The sequence below is a fragment of the Danio aesculapii genome, chromosome 13, assembly GCF_903798145.1.
Source record: "Danio aesculapii chromosome 13, fDanAes4.1, whole genome shotgun sequence".
In the NCBI taxonomy this organism is placed as follows: Eukaryota; Metazoa; Chordata; class Actinopteri; order Cypriniformes; family Danionidae; genus Danio; species Danio aesculapii.
Window position 1 is genome coordinate 31,444,982 of NC_079447.1, and position 24,916 is coordinate 31,469,897.

The 24,916-nt window shown below is 35.5% G+C and overlaps 1 protein-coding gene across 3 annotated transcripts in view; it reads left to right on the forward strand.

Annotated features, from left to right (window-relative positions):
- Positions 1-24,916, forward strand: part of srbd1 (S1 RNA binding domain 1) — a 118,999-nt gene that overhangs the window by 65,665 nt on the left and 28,418 nt on the right. For all 3 annotated transcript variants that reach the window (XM_056470235.1, XM_056470234.1, XM_056470233.1), the window contains 2 exons: positions 20,030-20,136; positions 23,328-23,495. In XM_056470235.1, the coding sequence (XP_056326210.1) occupies positions 20,030-20,136; positions 23,328-23,495 (275 nt within the window). The remainder of the gene's footprint in view (positions 1-20,029; positions 20,137-23,327; positions 23,496-24,916) is intronic.

The following is a 24,916-nucleotide window of genomic DNA, read 5'->3' on the forward strand; positions in this document are numbered from 1 at the left end:
AATTAATCAATGATCGAGCAATTGCAGATAATCCTTTTACATTTATTTTATCAATGTTCGATTAAGCATGGACATCTGTAACACATTTAGTTTTGAAGCGCTTACAGCTTACATGCAAAACAGCAGAAGCAAGGGGGATATTAAGCAAAAATTCATGAGTTTAGTAAAATCTCTTTACTACTATGGTTGGATAAGCAGATCTGGCCCTTATCTGGAAGTTAATGTGATGTGGTGTGTTCACTGTGGACAGCGTTGTCAGATTGTGAATTATCTGAAGTTCTTTTGCATACCAGTTACTGGTACAACTGGTACATCTGCTCATCAACATAATACATACATCTTGAATCTGTATTCATGGGAGGTGCATAAAAACCTAAACATAAAGTGGGCTATACCAAATGGTCATTAAAGATTCTATTGAAATATTAAATGGAATTGATTGTTTTTACAATCCTAATAGACTTTTTATTTACCGTAAAACATTTTCCATTGAGTGTCATTTGCATATTATGTCATGCTTGTGTCAGTGAAGTATTGATTCATCTTTTAATATTAAAGACCTTATCTAATTTCCTTATCCATTCTAATTTTCGCTGCTGGAATGTGTTTATTTTCAACAAGCGAAGCCATATTTTTAACGCAATGAATGAGGAATCATGGGAGCTTTTGTCTTCATTGCATCCTACGGGTCTCAAAAAAACAAATTATCAAGATAGTTTGAAGCAGAAATGGCAGTGAAACGAGACCACTGAAGCAGTTGCTGAGAGGCAAGCGTATTACGTGGCACAAAACCAGCAGAGCTTTTATTATGACGCAATCCACCGCTACTGGTTTTTCAACTTATGATCATGTGGGAAAGACTCAGCACTTTTCTATTGTAAATACTTGCAGTCTAATAATACACACAACATATTAATGTATCTTTTTTCCTGTTTCTATGAAACTAAACTGTAAATCAAGAATGCATGACGTCATTAGCATGGCAACATTATGTTTATTTGTAATTATGTTTATCTGTAAGCACACTTCTGCTATTAATAGTATCCTGTACATATATTCATTTATTGTAAATCTGTTCATAGCTAATACAACCTGTATATAATGTTGATAGTACATCCATCTGTAAATATCACCATAGTTTTTCTATAACTGCACTTTATAACTGATACCTGTATCCTGCACTTGCTGCTATTGCACTGCTGGTTAGACCTAAACTGCATTTCGTTGCCTTGTACTTGTACATGTGTAATGACAATAAAGTTGAATCTAATCTAATCTAATCTAAACACAGGACGTAGCCCATGTCCTTAGTTGAAATTGCTTATTTCAATGGATTCTTCATTCTTCAAATGCATTTGGGTTAATGTCAGCACATAAGTCAGCAAAATATATAACATTGTTTTTGTGGTTTTTGGATATTTTAATGAGAATCTCTTATACAGTATACATTACCTGACAAAAGTTTTGTTGTCAATCCCAATTGTAAGAGCAAAAAAAATAACTTGACCAGTTGATCATTTGAAAAGTGGCAGAAGGTAGATTTTTCAAGATTCTCCTAGAAATCAGTCAAGTTTGGTAAAATGAAAATCATGGTTTGGGGTTACATTCAGTATGTGTGCGAGAGAGGTGTGCGAGAGATCTGCAGAGTGGAAAGCTACATCAACAGCCTGAGGTATCGACATTTGTGCTGCCCATTTCATTACAAACCACAGGAGAGGGTCAATTCTTCAGCAGGATAAGAGCTCCTGCTCATACTTCAGCCTCCACATCAAAGTTCCTGAAAGCAAAGAAGGTCAAGGTGCTCCAGGATTGGCCAGCCCAGTCACCAGACATGAACATTGTTGAGCATGTCTGGGGTAAGATGGAGGAGGCATTGAAGATGAATCTAAAGTATCTTGATGAACTCTGGGAGTCCTGCAAGAACGCTTTCTTTGCCATTCCAGATCACTTAATCATTGAGTTATTTGCGTCATTGTAGAGATGTATGGATGCAGTCCTCAAAAGTTCAACACACAATATTGATACAATACAATATTAATTATTTTTCCACTTCACCATGACTTTATATTCTATACTGTACATTATTTGTTTTAAGTGACAAGACTTTTGGCTAAGCAAAGTCAGACCTTACTGTGCTAATTAAATATTTAGAAATCAAGGCATGATCATATTTTGTTTTGGTAAAATAAGCGCAATCTAGAGGCCTTTGCCTTTCATATAAGCCACTTCGGATACCAAATGATCAACTAGAGGTCAAGTTATTATTTGTTGTTCCTAAAGCTTGGATAGGCAGCAAGACTTTTGTCAGGTAGTGTATTGTGCATTTAAGGTTGACAAGTAATACACTGTTAAATTATAGTATTTCATTGTTAATTGATTGAAGTCAAACAACTGTTGATCATGCGAATTTGAAGAAGTTGACATCCCTGAAGAAAGTTTGAAAGGTTGTGAGAGGGAAATTCACAAGTGACGTCAGTGGTGAAGCCTTTCTCTTTTTAATGGCCCTGCTGAGACTGTTCCCTCAGGGTGAAACGGAAGAGAGCGAGCGAAGGTGCAAGTATTGACTGACAGGAAGCTGATTGACGATGATTGATAGCCAAGTCCATTTTCACGTGGGAAAAAAGGAAATGCTGTGCGCTCTGCTGAACACCTTCACTCTTTCGGCTCATGCCAGATCTACGGTTTTTACATGATTAATCTTTCCCTTATTAAACCTATATGGCTTTTAAGTCCTTCCGCAGGGTAAAGGCAACAGTTATCTTTATAACTCTTGACTTCTAGTTATTCACTTTTGTAGCAAAACTTAGAAAGAAGCGAAACGCAAGGGTTTTTTATCATGACTTCAGTGTGCGTGGGTTAAGCTCTCATGTTGGGCTTGACAGGTGTTTACTGACTCCAGACCTGGTCTTCAGGCTTCACCTGAGGTAAAGGAAAGATGGAGCAGAGTGTAGGTGAGAAAAGTGTCAGAATTAGTCGTAAAAATGTCAGGCCTCTGCCAGCAGACTGCATCATTTGATTTGCTGCCAAAACGCTTTCAGACTTTTTTTTTTACAATGTTTTTAGTGGAATAATTCGTATGCACAGGGTTTGCAAAGTTGTGGAACCTGGGATACATCAGGGGATTGTAAAATAGTTGTTTTTCGATGCCTGGAAAGTTATCTGCATTTTTAATATTAATGCTGTACTCTCTGAAGTATTTCATTGACTAGAACGTTTATTCTGTTCTTTAAGCTATCAAATTAGTTAACAAATTGACCTGATTTCATCTGCTAAAAAAAGTTTAGTAATACTTGAAACATTCATGGAAAAGTCTTGAGAAATGTAGTTTATTTCAAAATTCTGTTTATCAATTAGCAACAGGATACTGTATATTAACCATTATCACTGATCTTAGCCTTGTTAAACACTTATGAAGAAATGTTACTTGAGCATGAAATCATAATATTCATATGATTTCTAAAAAGAAAACTTCATTCAGAAAACTAAATATTGATGCTGAAAATTCAGCTTTGGAATCCCACAAATAATAGATATTTTAAAATATATGAAAATAAAATGTAAAGAAAAACAACTCTGCAATTTCGTAATAATATTTCACAGTATTAATGTTTTAACCTTATTTTTATCAATAAGGAAGCTCTGATGAGCTGAAATTACGCTAAATGTTTACTGTTTATTAAAGTTTAATGAAGTTTAATATTAAAAGTATATGAAAATTTTAGACAGATGTTAGACTTTTACACAGAATCATTCATGATTAATCAAAAAGGATAACATTCAAAACAAATAATTGATCTAATTTTTACATTTACATTTAGTCATTTAGCAGACGCTTTTATCCAAAGCGACTTACAAATGAGGACAAGGAAGCAATTTACACAACTATAAGAGCAGCAGTGAACAAGCGCTATAGACAAGTTTCAGGTGTGTAAAAGTCTAAGAAGCAAAACATTAGTAGAAAATTTATTTTATTTTTATTTTTTTTTGAGAGAGAGAGAAAGAGGGCACGGTTAGTGGTATAGCCAGAGAGGCAATTGCAGATTAGGAAGAAAAGTGGAGACTAAACAGTTGCGTTTTTAGTCGTTTCTTGAAGACAGCAAGTGACTCGGCTGTTCTGATGTAGTTAGGGAGTTCATTCCACCAACTGGGCAGATTGAATGTGAGAGTTCGGGAAAGTGATTTCTTCCCTCTTTGGGATGGAACAACGAGGCGACGTTCATTCACAGAACGCAAGTTTCTGGAGGGCACATATATCTGCAGAAGTGAGAGCAGATACGAAGGAGCACAGCTAGAGGTCACTTTGTAAGCAAACATCAGAGCTTTGAATTTGATGCGGGCAGCAACTGGCAGCCAGTGCAAACGGGTGAGTAGCGGAGTGACATGTGCTCTTTTGGGTTCATCAAAGACCACTCGTGCTGCTGCGTTCTGAAGCAGCTGAAGAGGTTTGATAGAACTAGCTGGTAGCCCGGCTAGCAGAGAGTTGCAATAGTCCAGTTTGGAGAGGACAAGAGCTTGAACAGTGAGTTGAGTTTTCCAGGTTGAGTTTTCCAGGTAGATTTTTTTAATTTATTTTTATTTTATTTTTTCCAATTACTTTTCCTACCGTGTGATCCCGCTCTGTGGTGCGTTTCCCAAACTACGATATAACTCGCGTCTGGACCACCAATGCATCATTTGGGAAAAGAACAATGTAGTGAGGAGTGTTTCCCAAAACCGTAGCTACGTTGTCGCAGATCCATCGTTTGAACCACATCAGGTATAATGTAAAATGCCCATAATGACAGTCTAAACGGGGTGGAGTAACTACTTCTTTAGAGAAAAAAAAACATATATTTTTTGCAATTTATATTGATTTACACGTGCACACATTAAAAAAAACCCAACATTAGTTTTGGTAAAAACATTCACTCGTTTTCCTTTCTAATTGAAATATATGTTTACGTCACAAATAGGTCACCAATGTTTCCTTTATATTATTGAGAACATTACATATTCGTTTCTAAAACTTAAAACCACTAAGTAACACGTATTATAATCTCATATATAAACCATATAAATCGTTAGGCTAATGGTTGTAATTTGCAGTAGGCTATTTATTAAGAAAAGAAAAAAACTTACTTCATAATAATAATAATTATTATTATTATGTAGGATATTGTTTATTTATTTATTTTTTTAATGTCTACTTTTACAATTTTACACATTCAAACCACTTCAGAAATGTCATATACAGTACAGATACATTTCTTAAGAAATTACCTACTATAAATTAAAAGCATTAACGTATATATTTTTGTTTTCACAAGCTTTGCATACGTAACGTAAATTCCGCTTTTAAATAATAGGTCATCTAAGCCATGGCTGCGTTCAAAATGGCATAAATATTTTCAAAGGGCATTAAGAAAAGAACGCAATTGTCAATATGAAGATCGCTAAAACTGAACTGTAAAAATATTTTGAAGCTAAATTACACCTAAGAGAGATTACTTTTTTCTTAAATCGTTCCAAGTTTAAATGTTGGAACGTTCAAAAATGAATAGGGCATAGGTGGGATAACACAGCCAGTAACTATGCTTCTAACTACAACTCTACAGGTGTAGTTGCAAGCGTACAAGTTTGCGACACAGTTTGCGAATGTTCGTTGGATCGATAGATTTGGAAAACGCCAAATCAATGAACTATGTTTGTAACAATGCAACTTGCGACTTTAGTTGGCTAATCATGGTTTTCAGAAACGCACCCCTGTTAAGCCTTTATGTTAATACTTAAAGTTGGACGATGGACCCATTTTTGAGCTGTACTTTACACTACGTTGACGATGATTGGAAGCTTTGCCAGAGAAGCCTAGAGACTGCATATTTTCCATTACATTCAAATTATTATTTTCGTTCAAATGCATCTTTGTAGAAGATGCAAGACATGCCTAAATATTATTTACAGGATATACAAGAGTTATTATATTTTGAGGAGATACTGCTTATTTTCTATTTTTTAATATGAAAAACGTTGAAAATAATTTACTTTACAAAAGTTATTTATTTTCTCTTTTTTATAAGAAAAAGATGACTGTTGGTTTTAGGCAATGTGTGTTTTCATTTCAGTTGATGTGCAATAAATAATCGTAGATAGTAGATAGTGTGTGTTTCCTTCAATTATTTTAAAATCAAGTAATGCACCCTTCATTCAGTAATCTCACACTTGTAATATATGAGCATATTTACTGTACAAAACCTGTCCATAAACTATGATGATAAAATAAAAAATAAAAAATTCATTAATCGTAATCAAGTCAAAATGTTTTTGATTTTAGGCCAAATCACCCAAATAATAAAGAATAAAAGATCAGAATTATTCAAATTCTGTGGGAAAACAATTCCTACTTAGAACCTGAAATATTTAGCTTGTTTTATAAATGACCTTTTCAAGACCTTGCAATTAAGACAGGATTACGATTTACACAAATATCTTCAGAGAGAAAGTGTAGCCTGTTTTATGCATGATTTAACAGAACTACAGCTCTGTCAGTCACTTGTCATTTCTTACTCCGCTGTCAGGATGTCTTCAGCTGTTTTCAGATGCCGGGTTTGAGCTTTTGTGTTTTACTGAAGAAAAAAAACCCGTAAGTCTCCAGTTACGCAGGAGGCAGAGGTTTGGGAGGTATGTAAAGGAATCTCCCCAGTCAAACATCTTTGTGTGTTCAGCTCTCTCTGGGAAGTGTGTTTTCAGAGCCTGCAGCTGGTTAGATCTGCGTTGGGTCACAAGGGCGGGGAGAAAGAAGAGAAGAACTGATTGACATCTCAGAGTGGCAGTTTTCCGTAAAAAAAAAAAAAAAAAGCTAACCTGTTAACTGGGTTGAGTGTGGACAGACACACTTTGTTCTGGTGCTGGGGCCTGTCCAAGCCAAACAGGACCTCGCACCTGAATTCAATCGGGTAGTTTGTGTGAGCCTTTGTGTTTTTGTGGGTATGTGTGTGTGGACCGTGGCTCTACGAGGCATTGTAAATGTGTATTTGTGTTAGCACCGCTTTAGACCTGGCATGTCAGGGTCTGGGATACGTGTCTGTTCAAGGTTTAAAAGCTATGCGGACTCTTACCACATTTCTTCACCTATTCCCCAACGCTTTAATTGAGTTTTGGTTGTTTTGTCTTCAGGGTTACCACACCGCTAAGCCATGTCAGAGCTCAGCTCTCAGCCGCTCTTCCTACTGTGAACGAGGACCAGAGAGTGCGGTTTGTGTGCGTTTGAAGACAGATGGAAAGCTTAATATGGGTTTTAGGCAAGCACGGCCTTTCTCGGGGCCCTGCTGGAGATGTTGATTTGATTTTTAACGTACGCTGCTCAGCGCGTCTCACTTTTACACTCACTAATTGAAATGGTTATGCCGTCTTAGATATATCCAGAAGGATTGACGGGAGATTGGAGAGATGATGTGCCCGAAAACTGAAGCTTTTCAAAACAGCCACTACTGGAAAGATTTCTGAAGTGTCTAGGCTGATATTTCACACACGACCGCAACAATTTCGCCATGTATTTACATTCTTGTTCAGCTTTGTTCAATTTGTCTGCAGGGTTGATGTGTTTTTAAAGCCTAACAATGTATTGTTTGTGTTTAAAAAAAAAAAAAAAAAGTGAAAAAATGCAAACATTTATGACTATATTTTGCACAACAACACAATTGATGTTAGTTACCAAACAGTTATGCTCCACTGTTTCAACAGAAAACACTGAGACGTTTCCAAAAATGTCTTTTTATGTTTGTTGTATTCAATGCGGCTTATGATCTCAGCTTTACGCTTGCTAATCTGGTATGGTTATGCAGTCATAAATATGTCCTGTAAGATTGACAGGAGATTAGAGATATGATGTGTGTGAAAGCTGAAGCCATTTTCAACTGCTACTGCTGGAAAGATTAGAGAGTCTTGATTGTTTTTTACATGACCAAAATAGTTTTATTTTATATTTACTTTGTAGTTTTGAAGGGTTAGTTAACACACAAATTTATGTTTGAAACCTGCGTAATGTTCTTACATCTACTCGGCACAAACAAATCTTATTAACCAGACACTTTTGATGAACATAGGTTTACGTTTATGGACTAAAAGCCATTGATGCTCGCTGTATCTAAATATGCTTGCTACTATATTTTATTGAAGGTGAACAACAGTATTCACAATTTTAAGTGGATTTAACAAAAAACTATGAAGTTGTCTCCAAAAAAAAATTTAAGAACTGTGTTGTTTCAGCTTATTTTAATTAAGTAGTTTGAACAAACAGCAAACATCATTTTTTGAGTGTTTGACCCAACGAGAGTCAAAATATTCATAACCATTAGCAAAAAGTACCTGGTTGTCTACTTTTGCTAATATCTTAGGTATGCATATAATGGGGATTTTACTATCCCATGAGGCTAAGGGAGATGATTTATGAATGACAGTGAAGCAGCTTAACTTGCACTGTAGGTTGCGTTTAGAGGAGCATTTCTCTTTCAGATACAAAATTCTTATACGGTGCTCAGCATAATTGAGTACACCCCATTTTGAAAATGAATATTTTTATCTATTTCTCAGTGAATATAGGCAATGTATTTTGGTGCATTAAAACTAAACCGATTTATTGAACTGATATATTTATCAAAATAATATTTTAGTCACCAAACATATATAGAAATTGAAAGATGTTACAATTAAATTCAAGCAAAATATTGCAAACAAATTACAACCTACACAATTTTTCAGTTTTTTTTTTTTTTTGCTTCTCTTGATTTTTCCTCTTTTTTTAAATTTGTATTTATTATTTTTCTATAACATATACATTTGGGTGTACTAGTTATTTTGTTTGATAAGCTCCAGATTTATCTTCAGTACTGACTAATCTAATGTATATGCACAAATATAATATTGTATAGCTTCCTATTAAAAATATGTATTTAAAAGATACATTTGTGAGGGGTGTACTTATTTATGCTGAGCATTGTAGGAGTAGACAGAGTGTTAAATTAATCACACAACATGATTTTAATCACAAAACTATGAAATTGATTCATTTAGCAGACGATTTTGACCGAAACAACTTACAAACGAGGAGGCATTAAGTGACTTAAGGGATTAAGTGAAGCAATAAACACATTGTTAGTCAATATGTAATGGGTTTAGGCTATTATTTGAGCCCCCAAAAATATTATTGAGTTATTAATAGACTGCATGCACATTATTATCAACAGCTCTGCTTGTTTGGGACCTGATTTGAGCTGAATTCTTTAATTTGGACATTGTCAACTGAACTGAACTACAGAATTTTTTACTTATTTGCTCTGTTCAGTAAATCTGAGCCTTAGATTGTTCGTCATACGAAGCATTGTGTCTTCGAACAGAAGTAGGTTATTAACAACTTGATTCATGAACATTTATGTTTTGATCCTTTTACATACATTAAAAGCATTTAAGGTTTGGGGGAAGATTGAATGGAGAGATAAACCTTTTAATAAATATCTTTATTTGTTTTTGAAGATGAAGGAATTCCTATCTTTCTTTTTTTTTTTTGGAGTAATTGGAGTGATCTACTGTAATTTTACAAAGATGTGGTAAACAAAATCTAATATATTTCTAATTTTTTAATAGAAAATAATACAAATGAATGTCCATAACCATTGTGAGACATTTTTCCAAATATTTTCTTTTAGCATGTTGGTTTTGGAATGACAAGTAAATTGTTATCAGTTTTTTATATTGGGAAGAACCCTTAAATTCTCTTTCTCCTGACTCTGCAGTACCAGACGGTCCATCTGTTGATACGCATCAATGACATTCTCTTATTCCATCCTATCCCATTCATTTGGCTTTTTATCCCAACATGTGAGCACTAATATCACAGTGGTTGGCGTCCCACTTTGAAAATTAGTGTACCCCAGCACATATCTTCCTGGAACAGCCTTTAAAAATAGATCTTGGGGGAGCAGGTTGGTTGTAATGATTGATGTCTTTGTAATGAGTGTGCATTCCATCCGCAGAGCTCCGAAACGCCCGGAGGCGACACTTTTTGGGTGTCTTCCTCTATCAGTCTGCTCAATGACTGTGAGAATTTTCACTCCATCCGTGCTCAAGGCGCTTTATACAGCTGACCGGCTGCCAAGTACTCAAAAGCTAACCTTAGGGTTTGGGAGCAGCTACATGGGAACCTGTCCACACACTTCTCAGGTTGCATCCGGCTATTATGCAGGTTTTCGAACGTCAAAAATAAGGAATTGTTTGTTTTTCATTGTGAGAAGTACCTCGAGCATGCACTGATTTATTGATTATCAGCGAGATGTCAGTGGTGGCAGCATCACAATCTGTTTGTTTACGACGGTGATGTGTTGGCATACCTGATGAGTGACTGTTTACAAGCATGATATCAGATTAAGTTTATTTTTTATTGTAATCAAGAATCATTAGTCTGCATGATTGGGATGCCGTTGATTATCTCAGCTTCTGACTTCAGGCTCTGATGTTTACTGTTTAGATTTCACATTTCATTTCGACACAGGTGTTCCGGCAGTCTGCATACATTTCTCACCTCTCTAAGGTTACAAAGGAAAAGTGTGAGAGATTTTGAGGGAATTTTACAACCTATAGTGTTCTGCCACATGAAGGCTGTTTTTGTGCAATAAATGTTTTGGCTGTATTATATTACAGTTGTTTTTCCAACACTTATGGATCACTGGCTAGATTTAGGAGGTGATACTAAAATAATACTCAGTCTTTTTTTGACTGAAAGCCAGTTGCAATGATTTGCAGTAACCACTAGAGGCAGTATTGCAAAACCTCAGGAGAGATAATTCGGGGGTTTTTTCACACTCACACGTTTAGTGATGAGATATCAGTGTTGCTACTAGGGCTGCGCAATATATCGTTTTAGCATCATTTGTGTCCACAATAGTCACATCACAGGGTATGCAATGTTGAGTTAGGATTATAGTTGATCAGCACAACAGTTGAGAATACATGGTATTTGTGGAGTCATTGCAAAGTATAACCATAAAAGAGTGAAACTTTATCAATTGCATGTATTTTAAAGACATTTCAAGAAAGTTCAAAGCACTCATTTAATGAAGAATAATTTCACTGATTTTAATACAGTGAAGACTATACAGTATTACTTTATATTTTACATTGAATTATTCAATTTCTACACCTGTATACTGTTTGGCTCTCTGTTTATTTCACTTTTTTTGTTGCTCTATTTTTAATTATTATACATTAAGTAATTATTTTTGCTTGCAATTTGTTTATTATTTTTTATGCATGATTCACACTCTTACAAAATCACCCCAATCAGTCTAAATCAGGGGTGCCCAAACTTTTTTGTTGACAGGGCCGGAAACCAAATATCATTGAGAATCATGGGCCGAAGATAAATAAACCAAACTATATTACATTAAAGTTGCCATGGGTAATTTCTTAATTTATTAGAAAATGTTACTTTAAAATGTATTAACTAATGCAATAACATTTAAAATGATAAGTCAAGCAGACTCTGCCTTTGCCTTGATTTGTCCTCTATCCGTGGTGACAGTATGTACATTTAAACTAAATCTGATTAACTTACACCATTTAATTGAAACATTTAATTTCAGTTAGCTTTTAAGAACAAAACAAACAAACAAAAGGTTAAGATTTAAAATGACAATCTCTAAACTATCCCTGTCATTTGTCCTCTCTTCTCAGATGGCATGACGGGCCAAATGAAAGATTACCATGGGCCAACTTTGGCCCTATTTTGGGCATCGCTGGTCTGAATGAATGATTTCTTTTCAAATAGATCTATTCAAGTCATATGGGGAAATTGTATTGATATCACAGAAAAACAAAATATCGCAATGGTGCGATGTGAACTTAAGGATATCGCACGGTGTGATTCTCTTGGTGAATGATTTTTTCTGCTGAGTACTCTGTTGTATTTTGTTATCTGACAGTTGTTCTTGTTCTAGTAGCAGTCGTGCAGATCTTGTCGGGTGAAAACACATTCTTCTCTTTGCTTTAACCTGCATGGCTCACTCACTCCACCACTTAGCAGTCACTCAGCATCTCACTCATCCTTACGATTGTGCTGGTCTAATCTGTGTCTGTTTAGCTTTGTTCAATTGCATCTAATTTGATATTAATTAATCATTCTGTCAGTCCTCAAAAGATTGAATGTTAAAACCTTGATAAATTGCACACAGACCCTTTGAGTCATACTGTACCTACATACTTTTTGATGTTATTGTTTTGTAAATGCAATAAGTTTATTAACTTTTTATGTTCTACTTTTGCTGTTTATATTCATGTATTGATTATATATTGGTTATTATCATTTATGTTACGTTAAAGTTTTGATTAAATGCTCTTGATTGTAAGAGTTTGATTGTATGATTGTATAGTTTATAAATAACCCAAATACTGACAGAATGCTTCAATTTTATTACTTGCAAACTAAATTAACACACATGGAAATAAAGCAACGTTTACATATCGGAGTCATTAATTGCCAGACTCCCGTGCAATGTGTCGGACGGTACTGATCCAAGAAGATAAAACACACACCCATCGTACTAAGTCTTCGACAGTGGTGATATTTTTAACAGTAAGGGCAGTGTGTGGACGACTACTCTCCGCCACACAACATACTGATCCAGTGCGATTAATTTTCGCCAACAAGTTATCCAATCCATCTTTGTCCAGTTTTTAGCCGGAAATTCACAAAAAAAACTCGAAGCAGCCTTTCAGTTCTCGTAAACCTTTGATTAAACTCTTATCTTCATTTAAAACCTTTTTATCTTCATTCGAAATGAATTGCCTTACGCAGCTAAAAAAAAATCATCATTTATTTATTAGGTCAACATTATGTCATTGCAGTAAATAAAATTGTTATTCTAATGCACAGGTTTCGCTGTATTTCCTGTGTGAAATGTAGTCATTCTTATTCCTGTAGTACGATAAGCATTCTTATTTTTGTATGATATATTTTTTTGAGATATGGGGCTCTATTTTAAGGATCTAGGCACAGAGTCTAAAGTGCATGGTGCAAAAACATTAAGGGCGGGTCCAAATCCACTTTTGCTATTTTGAGGATGGGAAAATACGGTTTTCTCCGCAGCGCATGGTCTAACAGAATTTTGCTTATTTTCTTAATGAGTTATGGGTGTGTTTTGAGCATAATAGGCATTAAACCAATCAGAGTCTCATCTCCTATTCCCTTTAAGAGTCATTTCCGTCACGCCATGGTGCATTTGTTACATGGCGGACTTTGTAAGTGGAAAAAATGAATGGAAAACGTTTAAAGAATAAAGAATGAGGATCCTCCATTAGGCCTCTTTACTTTCTCTTTACTTCTTTACTTTCATGGATAAGAAAACAGTGTTGTACACACTCCACTGAAGACATCCAGCAGCCTTTATATTTAATTTAGTATGTTAAGTGTAAAGAGTTCTAATTTCCATCAAATGAATAAATGAAAAATAATAATAAAGTGTGGTCAAAAAACTGAGTGATATCCAAACACACGTCCTATTCTTATGCCCCATATGGTGATGCAGACGTCTCCAAAATCCGACAGGTGGACAAATCTAAACTTGTTTTTATTTTTATTAAATATGCATATAATAAATAACACTGCTAATAATAATAACATTATACAAATGCAAATTGTCCTGAAAAAACTGAAAAAAGCCCTCCGAGATAAAGAAGCATGGAGACAGTGGTTTTATATTTATGTAGATAATAATTAATTTTGTAAAATTTTAATGCTTTAATTCTTTTTCATTTGTAAATATATTTGCGTATTGCTGTACATCCTGTGTGTATTAAGCAATGTGTAAGCATTTAAGGCGCACAACTAATGTGCTCTGCGCTTGACTTTGGTTTGCACAGTTTAGTTCGTCAAAATAGCAACACGCCAACAATGTGGTTTAACACACCTCTTTTCTAGACCGGAACACCCATGAGTCCACAAAGTGGTGCAAATGGATTTACTATTTAAACAACATGGCACAAAATGGGAAAATTATGGTTGTGCTGGTCTGAAAATAGTAACAAATCACGCCAAACGCGTCTTGTCCTAAAACCATTCAACAACATTCATTATTGTCTTGAATTTTTTTTGATACACATCAAATCTTCTACAGGTATCCACCTATCTGTCTTATAGTCTATATTTATATACTTTCTAAGTTTATACAGAATTTATAATGTCTTTTATTTGACCTATTTTTTCACCTTTTATTAGTATGATTATTTTTTACCGATTTTCTTTTCTTTTAGGATCTATCTAAAATTGATTCAGCCATGAAAGGGTCAAAAATCACTCGTCACATCTTTTTGTGGAGTGCTCTCAACGGACATGTGTTTTGTGGACAAACAGCCAGATCTGCTAATGAGTTTACAAGATCAGATTTCTCTAGGCAACAACATTTGTTTTGAGGTGCTTTTTTCTTGAAAGAACATCTGCTTCTCGGGACACTTTGACATTCTCTTGTTTGGTTGGCCACATTTTCGCAGTCCAAATGTACTGCATTTTATTAGATTGGATAACAGTTCCTCAACTGGCACATTGCGTCAATCTGTGTGTAATTTTAAACATTGACAGTGGAAGGATGGATGAGTGGAAGGATAAGTGGATGTACGCTATTTATGAACGTAAATATGAGTACCAAACAGACAAATGTCCTTCAGAAAGCATGTGTTTGCCTGTAAAATGTGATCTGCACTAGTTTGTTTTTCTAAACCATCTAAAGTTGATTCTCAATTATTCAAACAAAAGTTAATATGATAAAGTATCCAAATCCACACCATCCCAGCACTTCTCTGAATTGGTTGAGAAATGTCAAACATTAACACTCCCAGAAAGTAAACCACTGTGTCCAAATATGAGGGAAATATATTGTCTGTATCTTTGTTTATTATTTCGGCCCGTTCTTGTGCTAGTGTGTGCACAAGTGAGGTTGAATGTGTATATTGAGTTAGTTGTATGAGGCCTGTGGGCTTCTCCGTCTGTTTAATATACTGTATTTGTATTCACACAAACACGGTAACACACTAGCACACGCAAAGAGAACTTGAGGCCACTTGATCTTACTTGCACTGTAAATTTACACAGAAAAGTACACAGAACAAGCTTACATGTGACACACTCCCAAATCACCATGAACCGTCAGTGCTGCTTGTGTAATATTGGGTTTTTCCCCTAATTAAAAAGGAAATTAGAGGATTCAGACTTGGGATCTCTCTATGTTTAACCATAAAATAGGCAGGTGATGTAAAATGCCTCATGCTCAACAACTCATCAAAAGAGCTTTGAATCTTTATGTGCTTTTTGTGAATTATTTTTACTGTATTTCTGTGATTTCCGTGGACAGAAATTGTTTGAAGAAGCACACATGTACAGTATAATGTTTACATTATTTTGTTGTATATGTATTGACCTGAAACATTAACTTGTAAGGCAGTGCGAAATGTAAATGGTCTATTTTAAAAGCTGGTTATTGATCTTATTGTGAATGATTTATTCATAGTTTTTGTTTAGTTTTTTAAAATATTTTTTTCCTTTTCATCTTTTTTGGTCACTTCTCCAAGCTTTGCTGCTGGCTTCAGACTACATGATATTGTTTTTCTGTTGCAATAGCACTGTGTCAGATTATGTTGATTTGACCAGATTTGTCAGGCTACACATTGCTTCCCGATCAATCATTGCTTGCTAGTGATTCAGTTCCAGCAACAAGAACAAAAGCTACAGCTGTGTTTCCATCCAAAGTTGGGTAATTAACTTATGGGCATATTTGTCATATTACACAAAACATGAATGAATTAAGCACCATTTCCTTTCAGCAAGCTGAAGAGAATAAACTTCCTTGACACCAAATAGGACAAAGAAAATTGGACTAAAAATCGAGTGTTAGGATTGTTATTCTTCCAATCGGGATGTTGTGGAACATCCCAGAAGTGGCATCAGATATCAGATGTAAGGTATAATGTACATCAAGCCGGTTGCTTGTGCAGAGATTATCAGCAGCCCAATGCAAAGCAGGGTCCCTGCAGGGTCTTAAAAACTCTTAAATCTTTAAATTTAAATTTTTTAAAAAAATTTTAAGTCTTAATTTTCCTGTTCAAGTAAAGCTACCCAATCGGCCCGACATCCATCCAATCACCAACAATCCATCTCAAGAAAACCAACTTTTAAAATTTAAGATTTTTTATGAGACACAGTTTACAATAGCTGTTTGACATTTTTACAGCAATTTCTCCAAATTAAATTCCCTAACCAGGGATAAAACTAAAAACAATTACACAATTCCTCATGATAATAACATAGCAACATATATAATAAATATACTTTAAACAATGTTAAACTTGTAATAAAAAAAGACAAATATATATATATATATATATATATATATATATATATATATATATATATATATATTTTTTTTTTTTATTACAAGTTTAACGTTGTTTAAAGTATATTTATTATATATGTTGCTATGTTATTGTATTAATATTGCTATATTATTGTGGCAACCGACCAGGCCATTAGAAATAATCATTAGAAGTAATGTAATAAGTGGGATAACATACACTCAGATGAGTGTTTTCACAGATTAAAGCCCATAATTATACAATAGATACTGCTGATGAGCCAGTTAGGCTTTATTCTGCAAAAACAACTGCCTGGATGTGCTTTATCTCATACATACAGTAAAACACCTTATAATGTTAGGATTGACCAATCAGAATCATTTATTCCAGAGAGGCGTGTAATAAGACACAAAATATGTAATAAAATGATAAATTCTTGTATCCCAGTGACCATTGTTATTTACTAATTACCATTACATTATACGTCAAACTAGTGCTGGGCGATATTGCAAAAAAGAAAAAAATTATCGCGATATACTGTTTCATATCATTCGATATCGATAATTATTGAATATTTTTTAGCAAAATATTTAGGAATATTAGGATTTTTGTGAACCACTTTATTTTATTTTACAAACATTACTAAGGCAAATTGTTTTAATAGTCAAAAACAAAAACATTGAAACAAAATATCTAATTTCTTTATAATAATATAAACATAAGTGTTAAAGGGACTCTTAAACTTGATAAATAAATAAATAAATAAAATGTTAGAAAGTGTGTGCAATGGTAAAGGTACATCAGCATCTGTAATGTGTCAATAATAATGATACAGTAAACCTCAAACTCTGTAAACAAAGCAAACTATGAGAATCAAATCGGAGCTTTCAAGTAAAGAAACTAACCATCGTTATTTAAATACATACTGAACATTAAAAATTGTGAAGTTGAATGACTATATTACCCCTTATGCTAAAGAATTTGTCAGATGTGGAGCTAGTAGCTGTGATGTAAGAAAAGAAACCAAAAAGCCACTCTGGCAACATCCTTACATCCTTTTTTATTTACAATCACCTCACTGCTGCTATATGGCACTCATTTTCCCATGTGTTGTTATTCTTGGGGTTGAACGACTTTAGATTTTTGGAAGTCGACTTTTATGTTATCAAAGTCAAGTCAATGTCGACTAGTCACTGGTGACATCATCAATAAAACAAAAGAAGCAAATGTTTTACAACATTCCACAATTTGCGATTTATTTGCAGAAAGTATACACTCATGCTGTTGGACAGCTCATAACATGTTGCAAAAACAATGCAACATTACCAATTACTAATTTTAGTGCAAAACAAATGCACTGTTAGCACTTTTATTTAATTAATAATGCAACATTAGCACCCGGGCTAATTTTACTGCTAAATAAATGCAGTCAACACATTGAACACTACACGTTCTAGTATGAATGTAACAATAACACATATTTTAGTACAGATGTAATGCCTACATCATCAGCACACAGATTCATATGAAGTTATTTCATAACATATACCGCACAAAAGACAAATGCTAGGCTATAACGTTAAGCCTTATTACACTGTCAGAGACTTGCTCGTATGCATATTTTACCAGTATGATGCTCAAAATCCTGCTCAAGTTGGGTATTTTTCACGGTTACTGGCTCATCTTGGTTATCACACGTCTCCTTGCTGCACATCTTCACCGCGTTCACCTGTGATTAAGTTTACACACTCTATAAAGTTTGTCACACCTCTGCGGCTGCGCACTTCTGGGTTTCTGCACACTTCACGGTTCATTCACAAAATATGTCCGCATCTACGCTTCGCAGAGGGCAACAGCCAATCACATTACTTTTCCATCATTGTGTAAACGTGATTGGCTTTCTATTGCTCTAGGGTATTTGAAGATACCTTACTGGCATCTGTTTTACGATTTAAAGTTCATGTGAACCTTTGCCTCTGACATAAGAAAAATAACACATTGAATATGACTTTAAATAATCTGAGGACAGTTTCATTCAGAGAACCACCTTAGTGTGTGATGCTGCATTGTAGTTCAAAAAACACGTGATCTGCGCAGTTGACGTCAATCAAAAAGTGCCAGGGCAAAGTATATAGTCGAATAGTTGATTATTCTGTGCAACCCCTATGTTATTCTGAACTGAAGTGACAAGCGCGTACCCCTGGTGTCTCTCATAACTAGGCGACCATCAAGCGTTTTCTCAGAGGATGACAAACCGAGAAACAATTGCTGTCACTCTGATGCAAGTTTATGGAGAAAAGTAAAAACCACTGCACTGTTTGGATGTGCTGTGTTTGTCTGAGGTAATTAGTTTGCCGTTTTAACTGAAATGTGTATAGTCCATACAAAGTGAAGCATATTCGTTAGTTCTACTTGCATGAATCGCGGTGTGCTCGCGGCATTCAGAAAAGTTGAGTTGTTTTCAACTAGAATGTGCGCGGTTCACGTGTGTGCCGCTTGCACAACATGTGCACATCGCTCCAATATGCGCGTTGTGCAAGTGTGTGCTCAGCAGCCACATTTAATAAAGCTATAGCGCTTCATACCAAATCTTTTTTTATCGATATTGACAATGGTGTTCGGTCAATAAAAATTTATACCGATTTTATCGCCCAGCCCTACGTTAAACAGATACCAAACTAATCTGGTATTAAACACTCTGAATCTGGCTTTAGTTTCAAAACTGAAAAATCGCAATATCAAACATGAGATCTGCCACTACTTCCGTTTATAGCTTTTAATTTGAGTAAAGGTTTTTTAAGTAAAACACCGCCCCCGTCCTCCAAGCCACCATGGTGGATATCACTATAAATCTTGTGCTAAGTGAGGAAAGTGTTCATGGTAATGAGTTCTCCCAAATGAAGTATTGCACATTCATCTTACCAGGTCTCGAGCACTGGTTTAACTTTTTCCATATGGACACTGGTCCCACTGCAAGACAGACAAAGGCTTGTCAGAATTCCCTGCTTGCTCCTAATTTCGGTCAGTTTTGGATTTGGCCTTGTGGTTTTCTTTGCTTTGAATTCCATCTCCATTTTCGAAAACCGCCTCCAAAGTGTGAAAAGTTCGGCTGGATTAACTTTATCAATTCCCTTCACTTAATGGAAAACCCCTGTGAGAGGACTTTGAAGTGTCACAGATGCTTTCCAATGAAAACAGCCTCAGACCTTCTCTCTGTGTCTCTCGAGGCAAAGTGATCCACTGGCTGCCTTTTTATTCTGCCGTCTCTCTCTTTTTTTTCCCCCTCAGACCAGCATGAACACCGCAAAGTATTTAGGGTTACCGTTTGATTGCCAATGACACAACATTGGCCTTGCTAAATGGCTTGTTTTTGTAAAGTGACTGAGACAGCGCGATTTGTTGCTCAGATATCTAATAGATGTTGACTTTCTTGACATTTCATGAGATGCCGAGTAGAGCTTTTACCATTTCAACGTAACCTTAGTGATATAGCAAACATTTAATTCATGTCAAAGCTGTGATTGAATCAATTTAACATACTAGAAAGAAAAACATCTCCAAGGTGTCTGATTTTATTCTCAGAACTGGGGTCAGAAACAGAGCCGTTTCTTCTGGTTTCTTGCACAAACACACTTTTTAAGACTGTGGTCACTCTTTCCAGCACGACGTGTCACAGAGTTTGCTGAGGGCAGCGCTGGACGGGGTGGTACAGGAGTGTGTGAGCTTCGTGGGAGTGGACATCAACATCTGTTCAGAGACGCTGATGAGGTAGAGACCAAATACTTTCCAGCAGGAGTCACAACATGGCAACTTCTCACTCGCCTCCCCACTATTGCTTAGCTCTCTGTTTAGTCTGACACCCTACATGCACACACACACATTCAGACGCACGCACCGTAACATCTTTTCACATCCCCACTACACACAAACATTATGAGCTACATACACAAACATTGCCGTTCCCTAACATATACACAAATTGAGATATATAGCCTGGAATATTAGTCACATAAACTAACAGAAACAGAGAAATGTACACATTCGTTATGTCCACTCGCTCCGTCTAATACCTTGTAGGATTTCGTGAGTAATTGCAAATTGTTTGCACTATGGAAAAACGGTGACTTGGAATAATATGTTTCCAGAATGCAATTAGGATTGTGTCTGTATTCGTCTCAAAAGTTCACTTTAATTTATACAACTGAAAAATAAACTTCCTTCACATAAATTATGAGTTTAAAAAAAAACATATTGTCATGAAAAGCAATTAGACTTTTTGGGGGATGTTTGCAACCTACAGTCTAATGCAAAAGTTTGGACACCCCTCTGTGGCTGCATAATAATGTACTCTTTATTTATAAGTAAAGATTGCAGTGAAATGCTGTACGGTTTCTTGTGAAAGCTAGACAATGTCATGTTTTTCAGACAGAAATATGTAGGATAGCAGTATTGAGATGTGTGAAATTAAATTGAAACTGAAAAATGGGCTGTGCAAAAGTTTGGGCACCCCCTCTTTTGTATGGATTTCAAAACCTGTCGTCACTTAATGCTGATTGATTACAACACAAAATTGATTTGAGTGACTCTGTGAACCTTAGCAATCCCAACACAGGTGCAACCAATCATGAAAAAGAATATTTAAGATAGCTGACTGCTAGTTGTGCTTCTCCTTATTGTGAACATGAACAACATTGGAACCTCAAAAGAACTTCCTAATGACCTAAAAACTAGGATAATTTATCAACATGAATTAGAAGAACGATGCAAAAAGCTATCATAAAGGTTTAAAGTCTCTCTCTCCACAGTCAGAGATATAGTAAGAAAATGGAAGGCCACAGGAACAGTTCTTGTGAAGGAAAGATGTGCTACACCAAGACAAATATCTGAAAGGCAAATGCGAAGAACGGTTAGAATAGACAAACCATAGACACACTCTAAAGAGCTCCAGGAACATCTTGCTGCTAATAATGTCATTGTACATTGATCTACAGTCTAGTGCACTCTTCACACAGAACACCTCGGTGGAAGGTTATGCAGAAAAGGCCTTTTCTGGATTCTGCCAGTGAGAAGAGTTGTTTGAGGTATGCAAAGGCTCATCTGGACAAGCTTGAATCATTTTGGAAAAATATACTGCGGACAAAATATACTGTGGATTCCACAACTGTAGGCGCTTTGTATGGCGGAAAAAGAACACAGAATTCCAGGAGAAGAACTGTAAGATAAGGTGGAGGGTTCATGATGCTGTGCGGATGTGTGGCAAGCACAGGTACTGAAAACCTTGTCAGAGTTAAACGTCACATTGATTCCACCCAGTATCAGCAGATTCTGAAGAACAATGTTCAGAAATAAGTCAAGAGGCTGAAGTTATGGCAAGGTTTGATGTTTTGGCAGAAAACTCAATGCACAGTTCCGGATCTACCAAGAAATTCATGCTTAGACATGATACAATGTACTAGAATGTAAATCCCAGTCCCCAGACTTGAACATCATCGAAAATCTATGAATTGATTTAAAAAGGGCCATTCATGCTCGGCACCCATCAAATCTGACTGAAATGTAGAAATTTTGCAAGGAAAAATGGCCAAAAAGCCTTCAGCAAGAATTTAGGGACTTATCCTTGACTATAAGAAGTGTCTACAGGCTGTTATTTCAGCAAAAGGTGGCCGTACAAAAGATTATTTTATTATTATGTTGGGGTGCCCACATTTTTGCACCTGTCTGTTTTTGTTATGACTTAAATTGCATTGCATCTGTTGCTTAAATAACTGTTATGTCAGAAGTGAAATGTTGCTTTTTCCCTTGGGTATAAAATATATCCAAATGAAATTGCTGAGTTGTAAGGCCTACAGCTATCGCTTGCCATTATGAAAATATATCAGTGGTGGCCAAACTTTTGTACACTATTGTGAAATTAAAATGAATGTGCATTTGTTCCTACAATTGCACCAATTCGCTATTTCTTTCTGACCTCAGCTTTTATAACTGTGCTTTTTCTTTTCATATTCTCAATATATATTATTCATACAGGCCGTTAAAGCCCCAATATATCAACTGTAATAATAAATAATCAGAACACGAATGATTATATGCAAGCATTAGACTGAAATACACCCATTTTACAAAGATCAGATTGCTATATTTAACTAGCCTTGCGCCTGTAGTGTACTTAGACACACATACATCACCTTTCAGAGCTGGAAAGCTGTGTGATCCCATTAAAAGGCAAGGTTAAATGCTTGTGAGGTAGGCTGGGATCAGGTCATCTGTTTACCTGACTTTAAATGAGCTCTCAGTACCAGAGCTCCAGACGACGTGTTCGTGGCTCCAGCATTATTCGCCGCCTTATTTATAAGTGACGACATAGTGTTTACATAGCTGCTTTTAGGGGAGCTGCCACTTCAAATCTCCCATACAAAAAAAAAAAAACATCTGAATGCCTTTTTGTTTTATATGAAAAGGTCAAAAAGATTATGAGATTTAAGCCTGCCATTTGGTAATTCTGCTGGAAAATGTTCTCAATATTTTACTAATATCTGCCTTGTTGTTTGTGAACATTTAGGGATTGCATAAGTATGAAAATGAATTTCCATGGTCTCGAGTGGACTTCTGAAGTGAAGTCTGTTCATCCAGGATGCGTGGTTAATTCTGGGTATTGACATATAAACCAATGACTAATTCCAAAAACAATCTGTAATTGAGCCTTGAAGGAGTCGAGCAGGAAGATGTAAGGTTATGTTTAGGTTATTTGGACTGGATATCTTTCATATTGGAAACAAGAAAACACTTAAACCTCCTCAAGACCTTGGGTCATTGCCAAAAATGTATATTTGATGATGCCATTTTAAAACATAGAAAGTGTAGCCTGTTTGTATAAAACTTAAAATCAGTGTTGAAAATAAAGTCTGTATGTTTTGAATGTTCATTTAAGTATTTTCTGGGATTGTGTTTTTTTGTTTTAGACATATAGCAGGTCTGAATGCAGGGCGAGCACGCAGTATTATGGAGTGGAAGGAAAAGAACGGTCCTTTTTTTAACAGAGACCAGCTAAAACTGGTCAAAGGCCTCGGTCCTAAGAGCTTCCAGCAGTGTGCCGGCTTCATCAGGATAAACCCAGAGACAGTACGCAGGTATACGGCCAGCTTATTACACTTCAGTTATGATTTTGCACCAAGCTACAGTACATGTATATCAATTAAGAGAGAATGTGATGTGTTCATCTATATAATTATATTTTGACACAAAGCCAGTCAGTGTATACAATTTGTAAACTTGGTTTTAATCATTCATTCATTTTCTTTTCGGCTTAGTCCCTTTATTAATCCGGGGTCGCCACAGCGGAATGAACCGCCAACTTATCCAACTTCCAGCCGCAACCCATCACTGGCAAACATCCATACACACTCATTCACACACATACACTATGGACAATTTAGCTTACCCAATTCACCTATACCACATGTCTTTGGACTTGTGGGGGAAACCGGAGCACCCGGAGGAAACCCACGCAAACATGCAAACTCCACACAGAAATGCCTACTGACCCAGCTGTGGCTCGAACCAGCGACCTTCTTGCTGTGAGAACGTGCTACCCCCTGCGCCACCGCGTCACCACTTGGTTTTATCATAATTAAAAACATTTGGTTTTATTTTATATCAACATTCATGTCATAAGCTGTTGTTAGAATGCCAGTGTATCAGCCAATAGTGACGCTGGTGTTGCATTTAAATGCTATGACAGGCATAGAGTATTATGATTACCAATTATGACAACTTTTCTTCTGATTATCTGTCAGTCAGCCACTTATTCAGTCTTTTCAGTCACTTAATCAATTAATGAAAATTTGTATCTGTTACTATTGGTTTATACATTGGGAAATCATTAAAAAAAGTAAAATAAAAACAAGCAAATGCTGTAAAATTATGTTAGTGTTAAAATCTAATAGAAAAAATGCTATTACAATGTTTCTTTAATTGAAAAAATTTAATTATTATTTTCTGAGTATTAAATAATTTTCCTGGCTGATTGATGAAAACGCAAATAAAATGTGAAAACAATTCATTAGAAAAGTATTTATTAGGTAATTATTTTTCAATATTCTTTTTAAATTTTAAGACGATTTGTTATAAATGCTTTCTTTTAATCTCAGTTGACTGTAGACATCCTAATGTAATATAAAGTGTAAACCCTACCTCTATCCTGCCTCAACAGCAGAAAACAAAGAGCTTTTCAATACAACATTAGTACAATATTTACATTGTACCTAGTTAAAAACACTTAAAGATAACCTATTATTCCACTTTTTACATTATGTAAAATCAGTGTCGGATGTACCTATGTGTCTATGTGAAGTTTCAGCTCGAAATACCACACAAAGTATGTTTTATAACTCTTTGAAACTGATTTTTAGGCTTAATACAATTTGGTATATTTTGGTGATTGTCGATTTAAACGGCGGATTCAAAAACATTGAAAATGTGAAAGAAGTGTCTTGGAAGAAGGCAGTCTATGGAGACTACATTGTTCATTTGTGCATCTACTATTATTGCG